The sequence below is a fragment of the Ruditapes philippinarum genome, unplaced genomic scaffold (genome assembly GCF_026571515.1).
Source record: "Ruditapes philippinarum isolate M1 unplaced genomic scaffold, ASM2657151v2 ctg3307_1_1_1_1, whole genome shotgun sequence".
Lineage (NCBI taxonomy): Eukaryota > Metazoa > Mollusca > Bivalvia > Venerida > Veneridae > Ruditapes > Ruditapes philippinarum.
The window spans coordinates 72,140-99,871 of NW_026855911.1; the positions used below are offsets into that span (position 1 = coordinate 72,140).

The 27,732-nt window shown below is 32.2% G+C and overlaps 1 protein-coding gene across 1 annotated transcript; it reads right to left on the bottom strand.

Moving 5' to 3' along the window:
• Positions 1 to 1,207: 1,207 nt before the first annotated feature.
• Positions 1,208 to 26,648, bottom strand: LOC132744785 (fibropellin-1-like). Its single transcript, XM_060733564.1, has 16 exons — positions 26,416 to 26,648; positions 23,100 to 23,269; positions 21,502 to 21,616; positions 20,938 to 21,101; positions 17,553 to 17,680; positions 16,573 to 16,714; positions 16,051 to 16,207; positions 9,894 to 10,072; positions 9,529 to 9,682; positions 9,063 to 9,217; positions 8,808 to 8,896; positions 6,656 to 8,425; positions 6,311 to 6,446; positions 5,519 to 5,744; positions 5,178 to 5,275; positions 1,208 to 2,070 (listed from the first exon to the last, which is right to left on the bottom strand). Exons 1-16 carry the CDS (start codon positions 26,461 to 26,463, stop codon positions 1,986 to 1,988), a joined length of 3,816 nt encoding a protein of 1,271 aa, XP_060589547.1. The 5' UTR covers positions 26,464 to 26,648; the 3' UTR covers positions 1,208 to 1,985.
• Between the last annotated feature and the right edge of the window lie 1,084 nt (positions 26,649 to 27,732).

A 27,732-nucleotide genomic window follows, 5' to 3' on the forward strand; every position in this document is an offset into this window, starting at 1 on the left:
CTTTAAGGAAGCAGGTAAGATATGACTCAGATATTTTTTATGAAGTAAACAGAGTTTCTTCTGTGCATCATTCATGGAATCGGCGTTACCTCGTGAAATGGTCTCAGTCATATATTTTCAAAACAATAAGGTCACTTTCAATTTGCTAATCATACAATATGTTAAACGAGATTTTTAACATAATTTCTCAGCAACAGTATACGATAATTTACTTCTTTTAATTTGATTTACGATAAAAGATACAAGTCTAATTATTTAGCGGGGTGGTCGTTTCGGCCGTAGCATTGCACAATTCTGCATTACGATTGCACAATTCATACTTTATTTTCACATGCCTGCGTTACTGGATATACACGGTGTGACAACAGAATAAACAATATAAGGTATTTATTAAAGTTTCTTAAAAAAATTCCTAAACAATTTCATTTACAATTCTGCCCTGCCTTAATATAAAGAATATGCCAGCTGTGAGCAAAATAAAATATTGTTTCAAGCGGAAAATTATCTTTCTAGCCCGATATTGTCAGTTGATTATTTATTATCATACGACCTAAGAGGACACTCCATAACAATACATTATCTTCCTATATGGAGTTATAGTACAACATTGTTCAAAACTAAAAGAAAAAAATTATACATTTGCATTTAATAGTAGATAAATAATCTCGCTTTTGAAACAAGTTTTCTCAACACATGATAAGTTCATATCTATTTCATTCAATACAAAGTAATACAAAAAATGTATAAGGCAGTTATGCAAGAGATGTTATTACTATAAGAATTGCATATATATGTATTTTTGCTACTTATGTCATCTTTGGATTAAAAGGCAAATCACGAGCTGGTGGTGGCATGATACAACTTCATGCAACATTTTATTTAGGACGATATGTCCAAGATCCCTAATATTCTTTTTTTTTTTCAAAATAAATGACATGAGCACATCCTGATATAAATACGTTTAAAAACAGCAACGAGCAAATTAGTTTCTCAGTTTTGCATTTCAAAAGAAAGACTGAAACTCATCTGTTGTTTTTTATCCTTTACTTGAAAATATTTGCCTAGAACAACCTAAATGGATAAGCATTTAAAGAATGGAATATATTTCACGTCTTAACATAAATATATTAATTAATAACAACTTAAAGAGTTTGTGTATAGACAAATAATAAACAACAGATTTTAACAATTAAGATTTTTTTATTGAATAACACAACAGCATAGACATTAATATTATAAAAACAAATTTATTGATATAATTCCATATATATGTAAGAAAACATATGCAAATTCGTTTTGACTAGATTTTTCTCCAAATGTTACAATACATCTAAAATCACATGACTACAACAACAACAACAACAACGATAACAATGTGAGATAAATATTGACATAATATTGCGATAAATTTGTTCAAAATGAAAAAAAAACAACGAGTAGTGATTCTTAAAGATTCATTAAATTATACCCAAACAATGATAATATTTTCATTTTTTAAAAACTCTTTTTGGCGTCCTGTTAACAGTTTTCAATAACAAAAGGTTCATCATAAAGTTGAACCAGTGTTTGCTTTTTTGCATTTAAAACTTCAGTACATCTAAAGTAATTACAGTATTTTATAGTTTTTTTTACAAATATATTGATACAGAAGTCAAAATATAAAGTTGTATACATTTAGCTACTTTTATGACAAATTATTTCATATTCAACGCTTTTTTACTGGTGATGATCACCAAACATGCTCTTAATCAATTATTAAATTGTATAAAATACATGTTTCTCTTTCTAAAAAAAACAGGTACGTACCTTTGTAAGTAAATATTTGACATTAGGCACTTATATAATACAATACTCTAAAAAAACAATAATCTTGCACTCAAACACTATATTATATGTTTTAATATCTGTGTTTTTGCCTAAAACAAATAATTGACAATTTGATTTTGTTATTTTATAATGTAGATATGATGAACAACTAGATCTTCTCATCTCTCATCATATAACTGCAACTCCCTCGTGTAGGAAGGATTAAAAAACCCATCTCCTTCACCAACTTTTATTTTACCAATCCTGAAAAACAAATTAAAGTCATGTCCTTTTTTTAAGGGAAATTTCATTCACTTATGCAAATTAAACTGAAATTTTGTGATCACAACTAAACAGAAATTACAGCTCAAATTCGCTATTCCTTTCATTATCTGTTTACATCAATATTGACAAATACGGGTGTCGATAATTCTTATACAAAAGCATATTATTTATCGCCTAAATCTTTAATCACCAAAATAATTACTCATTTTTAACAGTTCAGCGTATTAGCGTAGTGGTTGAGCGTTGGCTTATCTCAGTGTAAAGACCCTCGTTCGATTCCTGGAAAGGGCATTTTTTCTTTTCTTATATTTTTTGTTGTTTTTTTTACATTTTTTTTCAAAGATCTGGATTTTAGTTCCTCGTGAATTTAGTTCATACAATACTACCGGTATTTGAGAACATTTAGTTTTACAAACATTCGCTTCCGACATGTTAAGTTAGAGGCAACCCGCACAGTCGTGATTAGAGTGATGCTTGAGGATTGGAAGATATTTGAATAGATAAATATACAATTGAGCCGAAATTGTAAAAAATGTAGCAAATTGAATTCAGAGTTTTAGATAGCATTAAATTGACAATACTATTCAATCTGTTCAATGACTGTTTAAATCAAATACATTCAATTTTGCTATTTAACCGTTGAAAGTTTAACTTAAAATTGTACAAAATTATAGATCAAAGGTTTATAAGAGAATATGAAAATGTTTTTTGAAAGTAAAAAACATACAAACATAAAAATTTTGCACAATTGCAGATTTGAACTCGGAAAAAAATCTAAACTTTCTCCTCATAATCTGAACTCTCTAACCACTACGATACTCAGTTTTACGTTTCCATATCCACTTTTATTCTTCTATATCGCAATAAAATGCAAAGTGTAAATAACTGAATAACTTGCACAACCCATTATATCATAATGGTATGACCGATTAATGCAAACGTTATCGTGTTCGACTTATACACCCACATAACATTAAAAAATAAATGAGACACCATTCGAGAAAAATATTCATACTGGAAAGAAAAATAAAAAACAGAAAATCAACACATAAAACAGGTACCTGTAATATGTTATAAAACACAAAAACCAACGTAAATTTGGTTTGAACCTGCCCTTTATAGAATGATTTGGGATAACAAACCTATATTTATAAATTCCTAGAGCGATAAGAATTAATACAAACCTATATTTATAAATTCCTAGAGCAACAAGAATTAATACAAACCTATATTTATAAAGTCCTAGAGCAACAAGAATTAATACAAACCTATATTTATAAATTCCAAGAGCAACAAGAATTAATACAAACCTATATTTATAAATTCCTAGAGAGCAACAAGAATTAATACAAACCTATATTTATAAATTCCTAGAGCAACAAGAATTAATACAAACCTATATTTATAAATTCCAAGAGCAACAAGAATTAATACAAACCTATATTTATAAATTCCTAGAGCAACAAGAATTAATACAAACCTATATTTATAAATTCCTAGAGCAACAAGAATTAATACAAACCTATATTTATAAATTCCTAGAGCAACAAGAATTAATACAAACCTATATTTATAAATTCCTAGAGCAACAAGAATTAATACAAACCTATATTTATAAATTCCTATATTTTATAAGAAAGGGCATTTTTTCTTTTCTTATATTTTTTGTTGTTTTTTTTTTTACATTTTTTTCAAAGATCTGGATTTTAGTTCCTCGTGAATTTAGTTCATACAATACTACCGGTATTTGAGAACATTTAGTTTTACAAACATTCGCTTCCGACATGTTAAGTTAGAGGCAACCCGCACAGCCGTAATTAGAGTGATAAATGAGGATTGGAAGATATTTGAATATTTAAATATACAATTGAGCCGAAATTGTAAAAAATGTAGCAAATTGAATTCAGAGTTTTAGATAGCATTAAATTGACAATACTATTCAATCTGTTCAATGACTGTTTAAATCAAATACATTCAATTTTGCTATTTAACCGTTGTAAGTTTAACTTAAAATTGTACAAAATTATAGATCACAGGTTTATAAGAGAATATGAAAACGTTTTTTGAAAGTAAAAAACATACAAACATAAAAATATTGCACAATTGCAGATTTTAACTCGGAAAAAAATCTAAACTTTCTCCTCATAATCTGAACTCTCTAACCACTACGCTACTCAGTTTTACGTTTCCATATCCACTTTTATTCTTCTATATTGCAATAAAATGCAAAGTGTAAATAACTGAATAACTTGCACAACCCATTATATCATAATGGTATGACCGATTAATGCAAACGTTATCGTGTTCGACTTATACACCCACATAACATTAAAAAATAAATGAGACACCATTCGAGAAAAATATTTCATACTGGAAAGAAAAATAAAAAACAGAAAATCAACACATAAAACAGGTACCTGTAATATGTTATAAAACACAAAAACCAACGTAAATTTGGTTTGAACCTGCCCTTTATAGAATGATTTGGGATAACAAACCTATATTTATAAATTCCTAGAGCGATAAGAATTAATACAAACCTATATTTATAAATTCCTAGAGCAACAAGAATTAATACAAACCTATATTTATAAATTCCTAGAGCAACAAGAATTAATACAAACCTATATTTATAAATTCCAAGAGCAACAAGAATTAATACAAACCTATATTTATAAATTCCAAGAGCAACAAGAATTAATACAAACCTATATTTATAAATTCCAAGAGCAACAAGAATTAATACAAACCTATATTTATAAATTCCTAGAGCAACAAGAATTAATACAAACCTATATTTATAAAGTCCTAGAGCAACAAGAATTAATACAAACCTATATTTATAAATTCCAAGAGCAACAAGAATTAATACAAACCTATATTTATAAATTCCTAGAGCAACAAGAATTAATACAAACCTATATTTATAAATTCCTAGAGCAACAAGAATTAATACAAACCTATATTTATAAATTCCAAGAGCAACAAGAATTAATACAAACCTATATTTATAAATTCCTAGAGCAACAAGAATTAATACAAACCTATATTTATAAATTCTTAGAGCAACAAGAATTAATACAAACCTATGTTTATAAATTCCAAGAGCAACAATAATTAATACAACAACAAGGAACGCAGCTCCACACCCGGCAACGATAGGTATATGTCCAGGCAACCAACTCTGTAATGATCAGCATAATATAAGTGTTAAAAATAATGATATTAATGATACAATACTGTTAACAAGAATGATATTGATTATAAAATATATTAGTGTTAACAATAATGGTGTTAATTGAATGACTGGTTTTTTACGTGAATTCTGACCATTTAAGACTTATTAAATATCTACTGGTTATGCGAATGACAATGTGAACAGATATTTAATAGAACTAAAAGAATTCAAGTTTAATGATTTTCTAACCTGAGTTGTTGGTTTCTTGGAATATTTGTATTCAGATGTAGATTTCGCTGATACTGGTGAAACAGAACTAGTTTTGTATGATGAGTCGACATCTTGTACATTAATTAAAGGAGACGGAAATAAATGAGGTAATGTGTCATTGGACACGAGATTGAGAGCGTCTTTGATTTGATCTGTCGTTACAGAGTGTCCATTACACTGTGCTTTGAACTGAAAGTTATTTGCCCTGGAAAGAACAACAATATGTAACATTGATAATATATGATGATTGATTACAATACAATTCAATAGCTACATTTGAAAATTCTGTGAAATTAATGTTAAACGCGGTCAAATAAAAAGTTAGAGGGCGTGAAATATAAAATAAGCACTTAATAAAACTTGTTACAATATGTTTTCTTTTCGGTATTGAAAAATTTCACTGACTCAAAATATCGTCTGTTTTGGATGATACTGGATCATTCTTAAAGTCAAGTATAAAATGTACTGAAAGTAATTTTAATTAATGGAGCCATTCCGACATGATATTATTAAAACTGTCCTCGAAGTCTAGTGTATAAGATATAGATATCAGTTGACATTTTCAAAATAAATATAATATTGGTATGAAAGTTTCTGATGATTTTATAGGCTCGATGCCTTGTAACTCAATTGAAATTTTCTTCTATGACGTTAAAATATTAAGCATTCAGTTACCTTTAAGTATTAAATGTTCTTAAACAAACGATAGAAGAAGTTATTTTTATGTTTTATCATATATACAAAGAAGAAAAAGAAAGAGAATCTACTTACTGAACAGATTGTAGATGGAAATGAATATCTGAACTGTTGAAAATATAGTCCTCTAAAAACTTGTACACGAAAGTAACAGAAGGTTGAACTAAATCTTTTGATATATTTTTCTGGAACACAAAATTCACTAGCTCCCCTGAAAATTGAAAGGCAAATAATTTACCGGTATAAACAGAATCTTCTTCCTTTCTTGTTTGAAAGACAATAAGAAGTTGATTTTAATAATGATAATAAATGAAGCATAAATAAATACAAGTATGAACAGGAATCGTGTTTTAAACCTTATTCCTTAACTATTATACATATGTTTGCATTTAAAAAAGATTAACCAATAATATACTTCACCTGCGAGGGATTTGATATTTTTTACTTCACATGTCATTCCGATCCACCCAGTTTGACATCCGCAGTTAAAACTTCCAGGAGTATTTTGACATATACCGCTGTTTTTACATACATGGTCTAAACATTCGTTTACATCAGTCTCACATATATTTCCGGTCCAACCACCGTAACACCTACAATAAAAGGACCCATCAATATTTTCACATATTCCAGAATTCAAACAAGGCATTATAGTTTCACACTCGTCCACATCTTGTTCACATAAAATTCCTGTCCATCCTTTCGCGCATGCACATTTTGATTCTGAATTTTTCACAATACAAGTACCATTATTTCTGCACTTCAAGCTTTGGCAAACATTTATAAATATTGAGCAATCATTCCCTGAAAATCCTGGAAAACATGAACATTTGTAGCTTCCTGGTAAATTTGTACATATACCATTTCCAGAACAAGGCATATCAAGAGTTGAGCACTCATCTATGTCTTGAAGGCAATTCTGTCCTTGCCATCCATTTTTGCACGTGCAATTATAGGATCCGAACTTATTGCTACAATTAATCGAATGTGCACCACACATATTCTGGCTGCATTCATTGATATCGGTTTCGCAATCTATTCCTGTAAAACCTGCATCGCAAATACAAGCATGCCCATTCGAACGTTCTTCACAATTTCCATGTCCACTGCAAGTTACATTAACACATGATGGCGACCTTGTAAGACAGTGTGGTCCAGTAAAACCCTTTGAACAATTGCACTTATAACTACCTGGACTATTTAAACAATTGCCATATTTGCAAAGCTTGAACGGACCTTCACATTCATTCATATCTACCGAACAATCATTTCCCGTCCAACCATTTGGGCAGTCACATCTGTAAGAACCAGGTTTGTTCTCACAAAGCCCACCGTTTTTACATACAGACTTAGCACATTCATTGATATCACTGTCACATGTTCTACCTGACCAGAATTTTGTACAATTACACATGAAATCATGGGCACTTTGTTGGCAGGTTCCGTTATGTTGACAATGGATATTGTCACAACGGTTTCTTATTTTTGTTTCACAGTAGTTACCAGTATAATTTAAAGAACACATACAAAAAAATTGCGATCCTCCAATATCTAGGCAAGTACCATTGTTTAAGCAATTAATACCTGCGCATGCCCCAACAATAGTCGCGCACTGATTCCCTCCATAGCCTAGGGCGCACGTGCAGGAATAATTTCCGACATGATTGTGACATTGGCCGCCATCATGACAAGGTTGGGAAAGACACTCATCTATGTCTTCGCTACATGTAGTTCCTTGAAAACCTTTGTGGCAAGTACATGTTTCAATCCCATTTATTGTACGAGCATCGCCATTTTCACATTGATTCTTTTCATTACAATATTTACCTGTCCAACCTTCTATACATTTACACCTAAAGTCTTCTTTCTGAGATTCATCAACTATACAAGTTCCTTGAGAACATGGATTTGGATCACATGATGGAACTTTGTCTTCCGTGCAAATAAACCCGGTCCAAAGAGACGAACAATGACAATTGAATGCACCGTTTGTATTTTGGCACGTGGCATTGTTCTGGCATATGTGTAATGCACATTCATCAACATCTTGCTCACAAGAAGACCCTGTGTAGCCGGGATCACAGGAACAGTTAAACCCATTGTTAGGCAAAAGTGTGCATTTACCCCCGTGTTTGCAAGGATTTGGACTACACGCATTTAAAGATATTTCACATTCGTCACCGTACCATCCTGGAAAAAATGAAAGTCCTTTTTTACTTAATATTCAGGTGCAATTTACATTGGACATTAATAAAAAGAAAACAACTGCCAAAACAAAGTCTTTATATTGCATTTTGTATTATGGTTTCATTTAACGTATTGTTTAGTTTTAGAGTATACTATTGTTTGTAAAAAGTATATAATACCCCGTTCATCCCCCTTTGCCCATTCGAACACTGTGTTCCACGTTCCAAGGCAGTGCACCATTGTATTTGGGCAAATGCTCAATTGTAAGAAAGTTAATTTAATATTTATATAATATACAAAGTAAGAAGATGTCATTAAATAGAAATTTATATCAAGTTAATTTGGAGAATGTATTTAATTCTAACTACTGGAAGCAGTAGCATACCTGGATCACACCTGTCGGTGCCATGATCAGCATGGCATAAAGGACCTGAGTGTCCTGGTGCACACCAAAATAACAATCTCAAAGTTATCCTGCAAGTAAAAATAGTATATCTCTAATTCTGATAAGTTTTTTTGACATAGAAAAACATTTTCAATTCAATTAAAAAAATAATAATACAGAATATATGCATCGTTTTCTAGGTATTGTAGTTATATATCTAAATATGTTACAATAATAAAGTAATTAATAACTTACGATGCAATATTACTGATTTTAACATCAAAACTCTTTGCATGTGTTACATTCGGTCCAGGCTGAACTGTAATATTCTTGGTAAGAACATCTATAATGTCTGACGCACTTCCATTTAAATCACTATCTTTGACGAGTACTTTGATCGATGTTTGATTCTGTTAAATTAACGAGAATGTTTATAATGATGGTATGTCTAATCACTTACTATGTAGTTAGACTGCTTCCTGCAATACAAACTTTAGTGATAAAATAAATCTTAATTAATTGATTTATTTATTGATTAATTTGAAATATCCTACTCAAGCAATTAAAGTAAAATATACATACTTTGCTCATCACACTTGTTGTATTTTATTTAACATTTAATATATGATGTTTAACCTTATTTCATTTGCATTTCTGATGATCTTTTCTTCATGATAAATAAGTTAGACAAATGTATTGAATATGTATTGAATAGCTTTACCTTAGTAAGACGGAATCCTCCAATCATTGGATGTGATACACTTGCTTTGTTATTAGTAAGGTCTAGCAATGTTGGTCCACATGTTGATATAGAACTAGTGTTTACAAATGTAGGGGAAATTGTCACTGCTCCAATACAGTCATCTTGCAGGATTCTTGTGTAAGGAAAAAAAGCAAGACATAAAATAAAGTCGGTTTAATAGAAAGATAATTTATGATTAATTTTAAAATCTCGAGTTGATCACCATAAGCGAAATGCATATTATTTTACTAAAATGACATGTTCTGTGCAATTTATAAATGTTAAGATCACAACAAAATAATTTATATTATTTCTTTTAATAACACAGTAAGTTTGATACATACTCTCCGATACAAACCGACACTTGTAGATCACATAGATCTGTAGCGAATTCGCAATGTTCGGTCTTTGGTTCATCACAGCACCGTCTGGCACCGCTGGTTAAATCACCGTTGTATGAGGTACCCTTTGGATTTGCTAATGTTTTTATTTCCACTCCAATGTAAATGTTTGAAATGATATGCTGAAAATAATTACTTAAATGTACAAAACAAAAATGATTCAAGAATAGTTACATCTTATTATAACATGTCGTAAATGTAATTTCAGTAAGAAATTTGGAATCAAAGTCTGAAGAAAGAGTAATATTTTTTAACATCTGGAGAAAAGTGATCCCTCGGAAGCATAAAAACAGCAAAATTACATGAAAATTGCAGACTCGGTTTGATTGAGTCTCTAGATGAGGTATGCCCCGGTAATGAATAAGTGCAACATCCCTAGCACCGGCTTGAGCGATACTCAATTCTCAACACTTAAAAGTGCTGGACCCAAAGATCTCGAATGACCAGAAAAATGTAACAACATTGAGGTGAAGTACGGGGGAACTTTTCAGGTCTACATTTTTTACTATGGAATCTTTTTTCAAACTTGCCTGTCATCAACAATGAAGGAAAAATTGTAAAATACTATTTGTTACGTCATGGGTTTATGAACGACATAAATATATATGTGCTCTAACTACGTTTATTATCTAAACTATATTATATGATACATGTGTTTACATATCAGTGTCCGTGATGGTAGTATATTAAGATCTAGGGAACTCTCTATTATAAAGAAGCTGTACGCACCTAGAGTATCATGTTACAGCTTACTCATCATGCTACATCTTCCATCTTTTACAAAATTACTGTTATATTTAAACATAATTTTATATAAAGTATAACCGCATAGATTATTTGAATAACGCTTAAATAAATTCAAGGAAGAAAAACTTTATATTAGATGATGATTACAGTAACATGTAGTTAATAAATGTTCATTATCATGAGTCGTTTATAACATGTACTAATCATGATTAATACTGTAAATTTCTTCATTACAAACAATCACTGTCTATTTACAAGTCTATTACAGCACGTGGCTTCACCTTTCTGCCTGCGCGAGTGAAATAATTAGCATTATCCGGAGGATTCAAAACCACAGGCTGTTTATTGCTATCGGTACGCTATGACCCTACGTTAATCATTCTGTCATTAACTGACATTTCAAGGCCAGAATTCAAAGCACCATGTGTCAATAAAGGTGATTCTTTAGATTTCAACAAATCTTTACGATTTCTGCGATATTGTTGTCCGTTTTCTGTTTCAACAATATAGGACCTATCGCTGTGATTTTTAATTACAACAGCGGGACTCCAGGACTTGTCTAGACGTTGAATTCTAGCGGGATCTCCAACATTTAAGGGAGACAGAGGTTTAGCATTTTTATCATAGTAATGCTTAGATTTGACCTTGGATTCTGCGATTTTTTGTTTGACAACATCTGGGGGCGGTACCCGTGGTATAAGGTTTTCCCTTACAGTGGGAAGGATAGAACGAAGTTGTCGTGATTGGACTAACTGCGCTGGACTGAAATTTCCTATATCAGCGAGAGGAGTAGAACGATATTCTAAAAATCCTATTCTCGGATCAGAATTATCATCTTTTGCCTTTCTAAGTATACGTTTGGCAACTTTAACCATCGCCTCAGCCAAACCATTTGTTTGGTTATGATATGGACTACATTTTACATGTACAAAATCCCATGACTTTGAAAACTCCTCAAATTCTTGACTAGAAAAAGTGACTATTTTCTCACATATGCCCCAATGTGACATGATATTTTTCATGTGGGAAATAACAGTTGAACTTTTTATGTTTGAAAGTTCATGAACTATGGGATACCTAGAATAGTAGTCGGACATGACCATGAAATTTTTCTCATTAAGTGAGAACAAGTCACACCCTGCAATTTGAAACGGATAGTCTGGGATTTCAGAGCTGATTAATGGCTCCTTCTGTTGCGATGACCAGACAAATCTGACATTGATTTACCATTGCAATTATATCATATGAAATTCCCGGCCAAAACATTATTGACCTTGCTCTACTAAGACATTTCTGCGCACCCAGATGACTGGAATGCAGCACCTTTAACATTTCAGATCTGAGTGACCTGGGCATGACGATTTTTTCTCCTTTCATTATTAAACCATTAACCTCAGATAACTCATCCCTATAGTTCCAAAAGGCTGCAATTAACTGATGACAAGCCTTTTTGTACTTAGGCCAACCAAACTTTATTGTTTGTTGTAATGTACATAATTGTTCATCTTGTTTTGTGTGTAACCTGATTTCCTCAAGTTTTCTATCTGACACGGGTAAAGATGAGATAACCATGCAAACGTGTGCCTCAATACCCTCATTAAGTTCTGGGCTTGTTTCCGGACTGGCGTTTTTGCTAAGTCCATCTGCTAATGGGATTTTCTTACCGGACATGTGACGAAACTGAAACCTATATGGAGTTAATTTCAAGACTAAACGCTGCAACCTAGCAGGTATTGAATGCATAGGCTTTTTTCAGCAAATCCCTGTATAGGGAGATGGTCATTTTTCTACAATGACATCACGGCCATAGCAGTACTGATAAAATTTCGTAAATCCAAAGACAATAGATAATAATTCTTTAGAAATTTGACCCATATTTCTCTGTGATTCAGTTAAGCTACGGGACGCAAATGCTATAGGACGTTTTTCCTGAAGGATTACTGCCCCTAAAGATTTTGAAGAAGAATCAACTTGCAATGTCAAGGGATTTGTTGGGTCATAATAAGCTAAACATGTGTCCTTACAAATGACTTCTTTCATTTTTTCAAAGGAATGACTTTGAGGCTTTTTGCCACGTGAATATAGTGTCCTTATGCAATAACTCTCTCATAGGAGCGGTAATCTCTGATTAAATTGTCAGAACATAACGACTGAGATAATTTTAACCCTCGTGCCTAATACCACCTGTAGTTCAACTTTTGAGGATGTGGTGGTTTCTCATATCCTTTTAAATGGCCCTCAAATTTTTGGCGGGATCCGGCCTTTAAGCCTTCCTGCAGTTTAAACACGTGAACCAAAATAACACTAAATCCTCGGTGAGACCTGCTTCCACTTTCTGAAATTCGAAAACGAATGCCTTTGTTTAAAGCACGTTCAAGGACAGCTACTTAAAATTTTCGGTCATGACTTTCCCTCGTGGAACCCCATACACAAAATATCATCAACAATTGTAGCTAGCCCCTTCGAGGACCTATCAGTGCCTACCTTCAAGGGCCGCGAAAACCCAAAAAATTCACCTGATACGTTTAATCCGTTACCTGGACATCGAAGATACCTGAAGACCCCCAATGGACTGTTAAATGCAGTCAAATATGACGACTCTTCAGATAATTGTATTGACCAGTAAGCACTAGTTAAGTCCAATTTAGTGAAATACTTTGCATTACCAAACTTATGTAATACGTCATCAAGTGTTTTGAGCGGGTAGAGTGTACGCTTAATTGCACTATTCAGCGAACGAGGGTCTAAACAAAGACGTATATCGCCATTACTTTTTTCAGTAACAACTAAATTATTACACCATTCAGTGGGTGTTGAAATCTTAGCAATTACTCCCATTTTTTCCATTCTTGTAAGTTCCTGTTTCACTTTATCTTGTAAAGCAACTGGAATCCTACGGGGAGGATGAACAACTGGTGTAGCATTTGGGTCAACATGAATGTTACATTCCCCGGGGAGTAAAATATGATAAACAAGATCAACAAGGAAAGGCGGCGTTCAATGAACCCTATGACATCAAAAACCTGGGCATAATCCGTCAAAAGGGACTCTTTAGTAAGAAATGCCTCTTTATTTCTATGATTATAATCATTTTGTACAGAATGAGTAAATTCTATGAGCTTAAAGCCCAAGCACGACTCGCAACCTAATAGTGGTGGGGATTTCGTGTCTACGACATGAAACGTGACATTTTTTGCTTGACCTGAAACAGCATGAGAACAAGGGAGAGTGATTTGCCCTTTGCTATGCAAGGAATTGCCATTGTAGGCGGTCAATTTAGATGTGGGCTTTTCAAGTGGTGCCTTGATTCCTAAACCTTGAAAGGTAGATAATGGCAAAATGTTTACCTGAGAGCCAGTGTCTAACTTCATTTGCACGGCCTTTTTACTATATCCAATTAATATTTCTGTAAACATCTGCCCATTTTTTACTGTTACACAGTCAAGACTGTCCACATTTTCTACACAGTCAATTTATAATTCAGAACTTAAATTTGAAATTTCATTCACTGTTCTAGATTTACAAACATTGCTCCAGTGGTTCCATTTTTTACAATTGTTACATTGTGTGCCTTTTGCTGGACAACGCTGCTTGTCAATATGTTGATTTCCACATTTGTTACATTTTGTACTGTGTGACCGTTCCCCAGTGCGACCTGGATTGCTTGATGTTTCTGTATATCGACCTGGATTCATCGATGAAGGGTTCCGAGACGAACGACCTTGGATGCCCGATGAACGGCTAGGCATCCGTCCCTTCGGTCTTGATACTGCATGTACCGGAGCACTTTCTTGGACGTTATTGAACATTTTTATTTGAGATGCAGCATATTCGAATTCCTGGCAAATTTTTGTTGCCGTGTCTAATTTCAGATCTTTCCCTACTTGCAAAAGCCTTTCTCTCAATTTCGTGGATGACACACCAAATATAATTCTATCTCTGATCATGTCATCTTTCATTGTTCCAAAATCACACTCTGCAACCTTGTTTTTTATTATTGTGATGAATTGTTCCATAGTTTTTTCGCCTTGTGTGATATTATTGAATTGATAGCGGCTAAATATTGGGTTAATTATGGGAGCGATGTGTTCTCGGACTTTTTGGAAGATCTTTTTTGTTTCTTTTCTATCTGCATTAGATAAATTGGCGGCTCTATATATTTCTCTTCCCTTGGAACCCATATAAAGCAATAGCATTGTAACATGGACATCTTCTTCTTGCTCTTTCAAGGGTCCTTTAAATACTAATTCACAGTGCTCTTGAAATTTTGCGAATTCTTCTACAAGATTGGTTGATGTCCAGTCCATTTGAGGTTGCGGGATACCACTTAAATTCATTTTTTTATAATATTCCAGCACTTAAGGAAATGTTAATGTAATATTCCAACAAGAAGGAATTATAGTTTATGTCTGTCCTTTTTTAAAGAATGTTTAGCACATTTATTAATATTCCGTCATTAGGAATGATTTTCCTTTTTATATAATATTCTTTCCTTAGGAATTATAATTATACTATTTAAAATATTCCGTCTTTAAGAATTATTATCTTTCCAGTTCTGACACCATGTTATGTCATGGGTTTATGAACGACATAAATATATATGTGCTCTAACTACGTTTATTATCTAAACTATATTATATGATACATGTGTTTACATATCAGTGTCCGTGATGGTAGTATATTAAGATCTAGGGAACTCTCTATTATAAAGGAGCTGTACGCACCTAGAGTATCATGTTACAGTTTACTCATCATGCTACACTATTCATATTAAAATACACAACATGCCTTAACGAAAAAATTATTAATTCAGAAAATATGACATTGTGACATTTTGCATTTCCGTGTCATCTATTTTTTTTTGAATATTTTAAAAACTTAATTTACCGATTGAATACATTATATTTCATATCTTTCAAAGTGGAATATCATAAATATATATTTAACATTTTATAAGCAGATAAAAACTGGGAAAATTCAAACGTGCTTCAAGGTCTTAAATATTTTGAAGTTTTCCACTGTTTTGGAGTTTGGACAGAAAGTGACAACAAATGTGAGTATTTTTGAATGAATAAAAATAGTTTTATTTCTTACGAAGTATTCAAGTGATTTGAGCCGTGTCATGACAAAACCGACATAATGGGTTTGCGACCAGCATGGATCCAGACCAGCCTGCGCATCCGTGCAGTCTGATCAGGATCCATGCAGTTCGCTATCATTTTCTCTACTTGTAGTAGAGTTGGTAAGCGAACAGCATGGATCCTCATCAGACTGCGCGGATGCGCAGGCTGGTCTTGATCCATGCTGGCCGCAAACGCACTATGTTGGTATTGTAGTGACGCGGCTCATTTACCTCTCCGTATCCGGTAGGGCTCACAGCTGGTCCGGTTATAACACCGTTGTTGAAATAATTCTTGAGGTTAGAAGGTTTTTGGAGCTTCAAAACTGAATCAAACACGAGAGGTGTTATTTGATGATTCCCACAGTCAGCTATGAACGTGAACGTATTACTGAAATCGTGCAAAATTAAAAGTTGTTTGTAGACATTTAGACTGACTGACGAGTTTTGATATTGTAACAATGGCTCCGGGTGGATTTCCCCCAGTTGTTGGTAAATTACATCGCCATTTCAAATAGATCCCAGACTTTTCGGATTCTAATAAGTTTAATTTTCTATATAATCATAAAATGGACAACATATTTTCCTACACAGAAAAAAAAGAGAAAGAAAGTTTGCACCTGCATGTCATAGACTAAGATTGAGTCAATTGAAAAAAAAAACATTTGTTTTTTATATTTTAACCTTTTTTCTGGTTGCTTTCCTTAAATACAGCAATATATAAGTTTAACATATCAACATTTTTATGAAACTCACGTGTTTGTGTCAAGAGCTGGATACTGTAAACTGAGTTGCTCTCCTGAACAAACTTTATCTTGCATAAATCTGTGAGCATTCAAATCTATATCCGGTAATTGATCTTTCTTTGTCTGGTTTTTGAATTCAAGTAATAGAGCATCTGTCGAGACATAACGAACAATATATGAGCCGCGTCATGACAAAACCAACATAATGGGTTTGCGACAAGCATGGATCCAGACCAGCCTGCACATCCGCGCAGTCTGATCAGGATCCATGCTGTTCGCTATCAGTTTTTCTACTTGTTAAAGGGTCTGTAAGCGAACAGCATGGATCCTGATCAGACTGCGCGGATGCGCAGGCTGGTCTGGATCCATGCTGGTCGCAAACCCACTATGTTGGTTTTGTCGTGACGCGGCTCACATACATTTCAACCACGTGATGTAACATTACCATTGATATAATTGACCCAAATATTCACGTTTAGTATTCTCTTTTGTTATTTTTGCAGATCTGATAGACCAGATATTTATTGAAAAACTTTAAAACCATTGATTTAATGAGATTTTTTTTGCAATTTTGTTTACGACTTTGTTATAATAAACAAATTACTAATTATAAAAAGGTGACCATGTAGACTACAAGTTGAAAACTGTTCAGTATATATATATTCTTATACTACCAAAAATCAGTAAAAAACTGCAATAATTGCACATTATTGATCTCAAGTTCTTGCATGACTTATGAACGTAATAAGATAGCAGCAATAACTCAAGACTATAAACACACAACCTGTTCTTTATTAAAAGCATTTTACATGACTTATGAGGGACAATCTTTTCCTTCAATGCATTTTGATCAACTCTCTATATTAACTCTCTATATTAACTATTGATTTTTACAATAATAACATTGTCTAAAAGATGATGTTGCAAGTGCGATGTCTACGTTTTTAAGAAAACGTTATTCGTGATTTGTTAAAACATTGTTATATTTACCTGAAGGTTGGCACGACAGTTTACCGGTGGACTCGCACACAGCCATTGGACTGATGCCTCTACAATAACTGCTACAAAACTCCCCATAATAATCTTTGTCACACCATACTGATACACTTATATTCAATCTATACACAATAAAATGATACAAACACGAATACATATACAATAAACTTTAAAACATTGCAGAAAAAATTAATTGTGTAAATGTTGTAAACGACATCATTTCGATGACGAATATCATTTTAATACTGATATTACAATGATTTAATCAAACCACACGACTATGTTGTACTCATATATAAAGTTAGCGTTTCTTTTTACAAAAACGGAGAAATCAACAACCGCTCTGAAAGTGATTTATCCAAAAATATGATAACAACATAACTTGTATAAGATGACTGAAATCATTTTGGCATACATTTGTATATACATGTATAAATAAAATATAATTATAATAAATAATTTTATTCGGTAAAAGTGTACATGACATGGCAATGACATAATGATGCATAATGATACAATACATATAACAATAATCAAAATATTAAAGAGACTAGAAATATCACATGACATAAGTATACGACAAAATATAAATATATGAGCCATGTAGTGCCCACCAATACCAGGGATAACACAAAAAAAGTGGAAAGGATTCCTCTTATTTCTATTGTGGTCCCTGACATTGGAGGCATGACACAGAAAGTCATGTTAATTTGTATGAAATTGAAATAAATTCTTTTACTAATAAGGCATAAATTGCAATAATTTAGTTGAGATCACAATATATCACAGTCCAAGTTTGTATCACATTAAAATCACAGTTAGTTCATATTGTATCACATCAATAAATCATGAAATAGTGCATCACAGAAATTGTCAGTCAAACTGTAAAAATTTAATAAAAATATTATAAAACGTTAAATGTGCAAGCTAAAAATGGGTAAATTACTAAAGGACACAACATATGTGTGTTGTGCTTAAACTTAAGAATAAGTAAAATCTGGGACTCTATTAAGACTATTAAAAGATTCAAATACTATTGAAAAATAAACTAAAATTAACTGGCCATTAAATGGGTTTTGATGGCATGCTTGAAGGTGTGGGAAGATTGAATATTTCTAAGATTTTGAGGAAGGCCGTTCCATAGTGAAATACCATTAAAAGTAAAAGATTTTCTACCAAAGCTTCCTACCTTTGGTAAAGAAAATCGTCCTGTGTCACTAAAAGAATAGCTTACACAGGAATCTGATGATGAAAGTGCAGACACTCTGGACCTGGTACAGCGGTCATGGACCTGATTAAGGGGTACAAAATGCTCCTTAAGGTATTTTGGGGCTGTGTCAGACTTTATTTTATGGACATGGCAAAGAGTTATCTGATCAACTCTTTTGGAGACCGGTAACCAGTTAAGAACCTTAAATTGCTCTGGCCCAACATGTGACCTGCTGTCCTTATTCAAAACAAAACGAACCAATTTATTCTGGGTTGTTTGGAGCCTTTTCTTCCAATACTGAGTCAAACTTGGGTACCAAAAAGAACAAACATAATCAAAATGGCATTGAATTAAGGACATGACCAAGAGTTTCCTAGTGTGGAGATCCAAGAATTGACTTTTCCTATACAAGTATTTCAGCCGGGCATTTGCTTTCGTAACCACTGACCGTGCAATTTCTTCACAGGAAAGGTTCTGGTCCAAAGTTGCACCGAGATATTTAACTGAGTTGGTAGCCTGGATATTTATACCATTACATGAAATATTTAAATTGCCTTTTGACCTTAACCTTGGTTTTGAACCAAACAGAATAAATTCTGTTTTGCCAAGATGGAGTGAAAGCTTGTTATCGACAAGCCATTCACTAACATACTCCATCTCAAGTGATAAAAGAGATTCAATGTCGGAAGTACTTTTACCACACACAAGAATCCCAGAGTCGTCGGCATACAATAAAAGTTTGTTTTTAACAACAGCCGACAGATCATTAACATAAATTAAAAATAGAAGGGGGCCCAATATTGATCCTTGGGGTATCCTTGGCTGGAATAAACACCAGATACCTGAACTAACTGTTGCGTATCTGAAAGATAAGATTGAAACAATCGGACAGCATCAGAACTGAGGCAAATTGCATTCAGTTTCATTAATAAAATACTATGATTGACCGTGTCGAACGCTTTCTGCAAATCAAGGAGAACCATTCCCACCATGTTACCTTTATCCATTTGAAATTTTACAAAATCAGATAAATGGATAAGACACGTGTCTGTAGAAAAACCGCGTCTAAAACCGGACTGAAAACTGTATAAAATCTTGTTCTTACTCAAATACCCTTCCAAATATATTTATGTGCTGCTGCTAAAGCACCTGACCGAATGTTGGGACTAAACAAAAACAAGCCATTATTTACGTTTTGAGGCCAGATTTGTAACAAATATGTTAAAAAATTGCAGTTATTTTTAAAAATCATTTATTTGTTAAATATTATGGTTATAATAAAAGCGCAGTTGAATAAATGCCCTTATATCTAGGTTCCTATAAGCGCAATTTAGCTCAGAGAATATCTCGTAGTTGATACTGCTTGTCTCTAAACACATAAAACATTATGCTTTTACACATTATACAAATAATTATTATGGTTTGTTTTTAAGACTCACACAGTTACATCATGCTTTATCAAATTTACAGTCTCGCCACGAAGTTAAATAATCATCTCATGCTTTGTCGGGAGACGACTGTCGTAGTTGTCTCCCATTATCTTCATTTTATCTCTGTTCTGATTTAAATCAAAAGATAACATACTTTCTTCTCCTTTTATTTTGTTTATCATATTGTACATTTGATTAAACTCAATATTGTCACCACGTTCATTAAAACCTTTACTGAAAACTAAGAATTTTCAGCATACGTGATAATTCATTTGTGTTGATTTCCGTCCATTTAATTTTTTTTTACCCAACCCCCCCGCCCAAAAAAAAATAAATAAAAAAATGAGAATTTATAGACCAGAAATGCCTGAATGCATATAACGTTTAACGCGAGTGATTATCAGTGATATAATTATGATAAAATCCAAAATTTAGACTAATGAAACGATGATTATCTTCACCTGTCACTGTCCGAGACTACTCATATATAACATTGAAAAGAAAGAACGCATTTAAATAAGACACCACAAGAAGCAGATATATGAAAGTTCATAGGTCTACTTGTTCCACCTCATTCAAATAAGGCTTTGTTAAGTTTTATAAGGGGATGATTAAATATGATAATATGATAATTCTTAGACTTGCCTTATTTTACCTTGCCATTCAAATGGATAAAACTCGGACTAAGTTTGGTCAGGGTATGGTAAGAATGTATCATACTTCATACCAGTAGACTTACCTTGCTCTACCTTGCCATGCAAAGGGGTAAGGTTGGGACGATGTTTGGTCAGGAGATGGTATGAATTTTATCTCGTCTATTAACGTGTCAATGTGCTCATGTTTCTTGATAACTGGTGTACCAAATGAATCATCGTCTCTTATAAACACAAATATACTCATACCCTGTAGTAGATGGACACAGATAAATACGCTATTAATTAGATGTGTACGAGTAAACTTGATATGAAATGTATAATTATATGCTGCCAACAACAACTAGTTATACTTACTTTTGGATGGATATATGTTCATTTCTAAAGCATGCACAAATTGCAGGAATATATTGTATGAAAGAATGACATGTTCACCATAAAAGTTGCGATTTACAGATACATTTCGAGATAAATTCCATACACGTATATAAACTTTTTAATCTTTCATACTACTCATATGTAACACGATTTTTCTTCGGCTTCTCCTCATATTTAGGCACTGAGAAATTCTATCATCACCATTAAAACATAAGATAGTGCTAGTCATAGATCTATTATGTGATGATAGCAAACAAAGTCTTGTAACTTACAGGTCCCCAGAAATCCGATTTACTCTCCATCATGGATAGATTACTAATGGTATTTGTATTCTGTAATGGTTTTGTTTGGAAGAAAGCTCCTTTGCAACCCCAATCAGGCTCCATTCTGAAAGTAACATATAAATCTACCAATAAAAAAGATATAAATATAAATCGTTTCTTTTTAAAATAACCGTAAGTAGTTGTTTTATAGGTCATATCTATCCACTGAATTCTAAGAAAATATATCGATGTTTGTTTTCTTTCATTTTTTTTCAAGTACCCTGAAGGAACCCCACTGAGTTCTAAAAGACTAAAAACATAAAATTGAATTTTCTTATTATAGATCTGCACTAAACAGAAATATTTGCAAAAGATAATTGAAATATACCCAGAAATAAATGGAAAATCGTATTTTAACCAGTGTTAATTTGATTTGAGTGATAAACGTTGCAACAGTCTTAATGTTGGGTCGCTTTTCACAATTAGAATAAATATTCTAGTAAAACGATGAGTGAATGATCTGACTTTTGCACACAAATTATTGATCTGGACCTACATTTATTGGATCAATTATCCCTTCATGTCAAAAAATCGGAGTGGATTCTCTTTAAAAAAATCCTATTTGTAAAACTTATATCTGTAGAAAGATGTAAAATGTCAGTCAAGTATCTGCACTATACTTTTGATGGCTGACACAAACACTGATATTTTACCAAACACACAAATTATTGAATTGCGAGCTTTATCATGATATTTCGAAATGCAGAATTATCTTAAATAAAAACTGTAAATTCAAAATTCATAAAGTTCTCTGATGAATATACGTTTAAGTGAAGATTTTTAAAGAAGAACGACTGCTAATGAATGTATGATAAATATCAGTGTTTGTTAGAATGTACCGAAATTCAACTTGTTAAAGATTTATTCTAAACATTGAGACATCAATTTTAGCTTTAAACCACGTTTTCCCAAATATATTAGGAAAATCAGGAAGGTATATATGCGTTCCTGGTAAATCAGGTGTTAAAAGATGACATTGCTAACGATAAGGTTATATGACATTTGAGCCGCGTCATGACAAAACCAACATAGTGGGTTTGCGAAGATTTTTAAAGAAGAACGACTGCTAATGAATGTATGATAAATATCAGTGTTTGTTAGAATGTACCGAAATTCAACTTGTTAAAGATTTATTCTAAACATTGAGACATTAATTTTAGCTTTAAACCACGTTTTCCCAAATATATTAGGAAAATCAGGAAGGTATATATGCGTTCCTGGTATATCAGGTCTTAAAAGATGACATTGCTAACGATAAGGTTATATGACATTTGAGCCGCGTCATGACAAAACCAACATAGTGGGTTTGCGACCAGCATGGATCCAGACCAGCCTGCGCTTCCGCGCAGTCTCATCAGGATCCATGCTATTCGCTTACTAACTCTATTACAAGTTGAGAAACTGATAGCGAACAGCATGGATCCTGATCAGACTGCGCGGATGCGCAGGCTGGTCTGGATCCATGCTGGTCACAAACCCATTATGTTGGTTTTGTCATGACGCGGCTCATTTTATTATTGCTCTCATAGAGAATAAATTAAACGTACATGCCCACACAAATGTCGAAATATGTATCACACGTATCGCCCGTCTGACAATTTGATCTTTGCGGCCCATCACAACACTTTCTGTTTGATGTACTATCGGCGTAACATGTTCCATTGGGGTTTGAAAAGGAGTGTATAGTAACACTGACAATAACACCGGCATCACACACCTGTGTAAAAGTAAGTTGCAACTAGTAAATGGTAAAAACATGTAAATTAGGCATTTGTTAAAACTGACTATGGATCAATTTTAAATATTATGATAGTACATATATATCAACTTAAAGGTTAATCTTATCTAATTCTTTGTAAATCATATAGAGTATACTTTAGCTAATAATCATATAATTATATCACTGACAATCACATGTCACTTGAATTAAGCATTCTTAATTATGACTAGGCAATTATGAATTATATTCCTTTTCTTTCAGACATTCAATTGCAGAAACTACAAATGCACTTGTTCATCAACGAGCTTTCCCGCAGGTACAAAACATCAATAACTGCAACAAAGGGAAAGAAAAAAAACATGTGGATAAAAAGACAATTTGTGGTGTCTAAAACGTTCATATTTTGTTAAATCGTTGATCAATTAGTACAAAAATGTGCTCAAAAATGTTTTGCTACTGTCATGTGCTCTATGTATTCTTTTTTTTTCGATGTTATTGTAATACTATACTAAGTTGCAAAAGAAAATGTGCTCTTGGTAACAGAAAATTTTTGTGAACTTTTTAAAGCAATTTATTGGAATATTTGGTATTAAAATATGCAGAAATATATTGACTACACGATGGATAAAATGCGTTTTGCCTTTGGATACTCGAATATTTGTATGGAGTATCATTCAATGACAAGTCCATATGCCGTTATGTCAATTTCATCCAGTCTCGAACACTTTTGTTGATCCATTTATGAAATGGACACAACAGACACTGGGCAAAAGCGTTTAAAAATCACAATTCTGGAATCAAAACTTCTTGACTTTCCGCTATTAACACGAAGCCACATTTTTCTTAAATATAAATTATAAATTACAAAAAAAGTAAACCATTGTGTGGTCAATTCTAATTGTGATACATAATTTGTCAATAATGTCAAATGAGTAAAATACCAAAGTAAATAAATTTGTATGCAAATGAGTGTAGAGTAAGTCAAAAACAATTAAGTAATTCCACATTTTCTCATTAATTCCGAAGGAATTTGCCTATCATAGTTTGTGTTAATATTAACTACGGTCCAAACAAAATACGATATTTTTATGTGAACATTTCTGATATCTGAATGGTCATGCAATTTTTGAATTAGTAGAGGTTCAGATCCAGATCCTGAACTGTGATAGTATAATGATGCTTTTTTAAATTTCCTGTTCAACTGTAGTTATCAGTTTAAGGGACGACTGGAAGAAAAAGTACCTCATATATGTTCTGATTTTTCCCCATCTTAATTATAACTACAGCTTTAGATTTTTAGGTGATTGGAAAACAACCTTGCTGCTTAAATTAATACCATTTTGTATTTTACGTTTGGTACGTTTTGAAAACAGTGCAAAAGTTATATTCAGTTGAAGTATAGTTCGTATATTATTGGTTCTAGGTGCCAAAATGGCGAGAGGTAAATGTTGAATAACTTGTCTTTCGCCACTGCGCCCTTAAATCCCACCAGGGTATTTGCATTTATAGCTGTAAGAAAGGTTACTGAAGACCGGTTGATCTACTCGGGTGTCTGTCTGTGTCTAAAAAAAGGTGGTTGGAGATGCAATTTTGAAACCATCATCAACCAGAAGCGGGACAATTGTCATGTAACATTACCAGTCAAAGATCTATTTCCTCTTACAATTGTATTTTTAATTTTCGTTTTAGTAAAATATTCATGCTGAAATATAGTTACTAAGGAAGGCCAATCAACTTTACTTTCTGTATATCTGTTTAAAAAAAACAACAATTAAATGTATTGATTATGATGGTATCGATGCGAGGGATACTTAGAAAGGTAGATCCCTCAAGAACAATGAAAACCAAGAAATATTTCTAATAAATAAATTGTTCTAGATAATACCTGAGATAGCACAATATTCAATTTTCAGAACAAAAAAGGTGTTGGAGTCAATAATCCCTGTGGACTAATAAACTATATATCATTATTTAGGTACTGTACTTGGACACTTTGAAAAACCAAAAACACAACACTAAATATCCGATATATTTTTGTGGGCATAAATATGTATGGTCTAAAATAGAGAGATTCTTTGAAGATAACGATAACACCGGATTAAATGAACTTTTTACACTCTGGGTTAGAATTAAACAGGACAATGTAAGAAAGTCCGATGGATTGGTTTAAACAAAGTCTGTTAACTAAGTGTTGTGGACTTACTTGATATACATATGTAAATTGATAATTGAAAACTTTGTTTTTCTTTTGGCAAAGAGTAAACTTATATTTGTTTTACTTTAGGTTATTTATGCTGTTATTATGAATCCAGATAAAGTAAACATTTAGTATTCGGTATTGAACCAAATTATAGCTACATTTTAAATATTGCTTTGAAATTGACCTCCCAACATATTTAAACGGTTCATTACCATATAACAAAATATTTTTCTTCACTTGACAAAAAGTAATGAATAGAAGGAAAATAATTATCACCCAAAAATTTAAATTTTGTATCATAAAGAAAATGTTTTAGAAATGTTTTTATTTTTTTTTGCAAGATTTTAAACATTCTACCGCAAATAAGATAAATAAAATTCTAAATTTTACGTGGCCATTTTGTAACAGAGATAGGCCATGAGGAGTACTTTTACATGGGTCAAACTGACACTGTTAAAATTTATTTATTAGTTCCCTGTATTTTTTTTTTCAAATTTAGGAAAGTTAGATAATTTGTAGACTTGAAACATGAAAATAGTGTCATTAGTACAATCCAGGAGACTTAAATCAAATTACTTTTTGTAGATTTAATGTGTATCCTAACTTTATAATATGTTTAGTTCAATAGATACGTATAAAAAGGAGGTGATATATACCATGGAATGATAGTAAATTAACTGTTTAAAGTGGTTCTGATAAGCTAAATAAATTTAATTCATATTTATAGCATCATTTAAAGTATTCTATATATAGTACTGTCATTAGAATACGTAAGTAGAGTAACAACAAAAATAAAAAATATAGAAGAATTCAGTTACCACAGACAAATTTACACACACAAAAATTTAGGTCAAATACATTTAGGCTACCCACATTTTAATACTATTCTTTGTGTTTTAGAACCAACTAACCTATATGAAGAACATTCAGCAAATTAACTTACCTTTATAAGAATCAAACACGAAAGAATCAATCTCATATTAACATCCATGGTGAGTGTAAGACAAAAAGATTTGTAAATGTTAAATCATGTGACACATGTGATTAAATAGTAGTGATGTTAGTTCAATTTAACACTCATGTATACGATTTCATCGAGTGTTCAGATTAATTATAGTTAAAAAAAATTTAACTTTTTTTCTTTAACTTGCTTTTGTTATATATGTTTGAAAAACGCAACTGTCCTATTTCCCGATAAAAATGAGAATTAGAACTAAATATATGCATAGTTGATAGACGTACATGTATATAATCTTGATATGTGAAGATAAAAATTGTTATTCAATCCATTGTTTATTATCAACTCATACTGTAAGTAACAAATACGGTAGTCACTGTTTAATGTTGTATTAATTCATTGTATTATCAGGTATCATATAAACGTTTCAAACAACTTAACTTACTCATTTAACCTGCTGACTTTTGTGACTAAATTTTCCAAGGTTTTGGAACAATCCAAACAAAGTTTTGTCTGGATTTCAATATTAAGATACAAAACTTGAACTGCCAACATTACACAACCTGTTCAGATTGCATGGATGTACATGCTGACCTGTTTCTATCAAGGGCTAATACCATTTCTTATCCAGCTGACTCAGTGTCAAGGTTCATTGCAATATTCATTGAAAATATGTAGAAATATATATTTTTTAGATAAGAAATAATGTAAATTAACTTTGCAACAAGAGTTTCTGGCAGTTACTGGTATCCTAATTGCCGTCATATGTTACATATAAACCTGTATCAACATTTTCTATTATGTCTATACCTACTAGTATTTCTCTTCAAGTTCTTCATTCTCACCTATATCATGAACGCAGCCTATAATGATAATAAATATATAGGGCATATTTGTTTGTTTGTGTGTAACATGAAATTTTATTTCATCGAGTGGGCTTTAAAAACAGCAACTCGTGAGAATACTGTTTTTAAAGTTCACGAGATGAAATAAAATTACATCTTACACAACAAACAAACAAATTTTCTTTTTATTTTATACTAAAAACAAGTTAAAAGGAAATTTCCTTAATATTAACGTTAATATTAAAATCTGTTTTCCCCATTGAGAGCCTCATTTAGTCGAATTTCTCATTAAATACAAGAAGTCTTGGGCTGAAAAATAAGTTCGACAACCAACATTAAATTGCGGTGATATTATTAATTTTTATAAAAAAAATATAAATGATCGCTTGTTTTAATAATAAAAACAAACAATTCTAGTAGATGAAAAAGTCCAACCATCCATCCTTCCATATTTCTG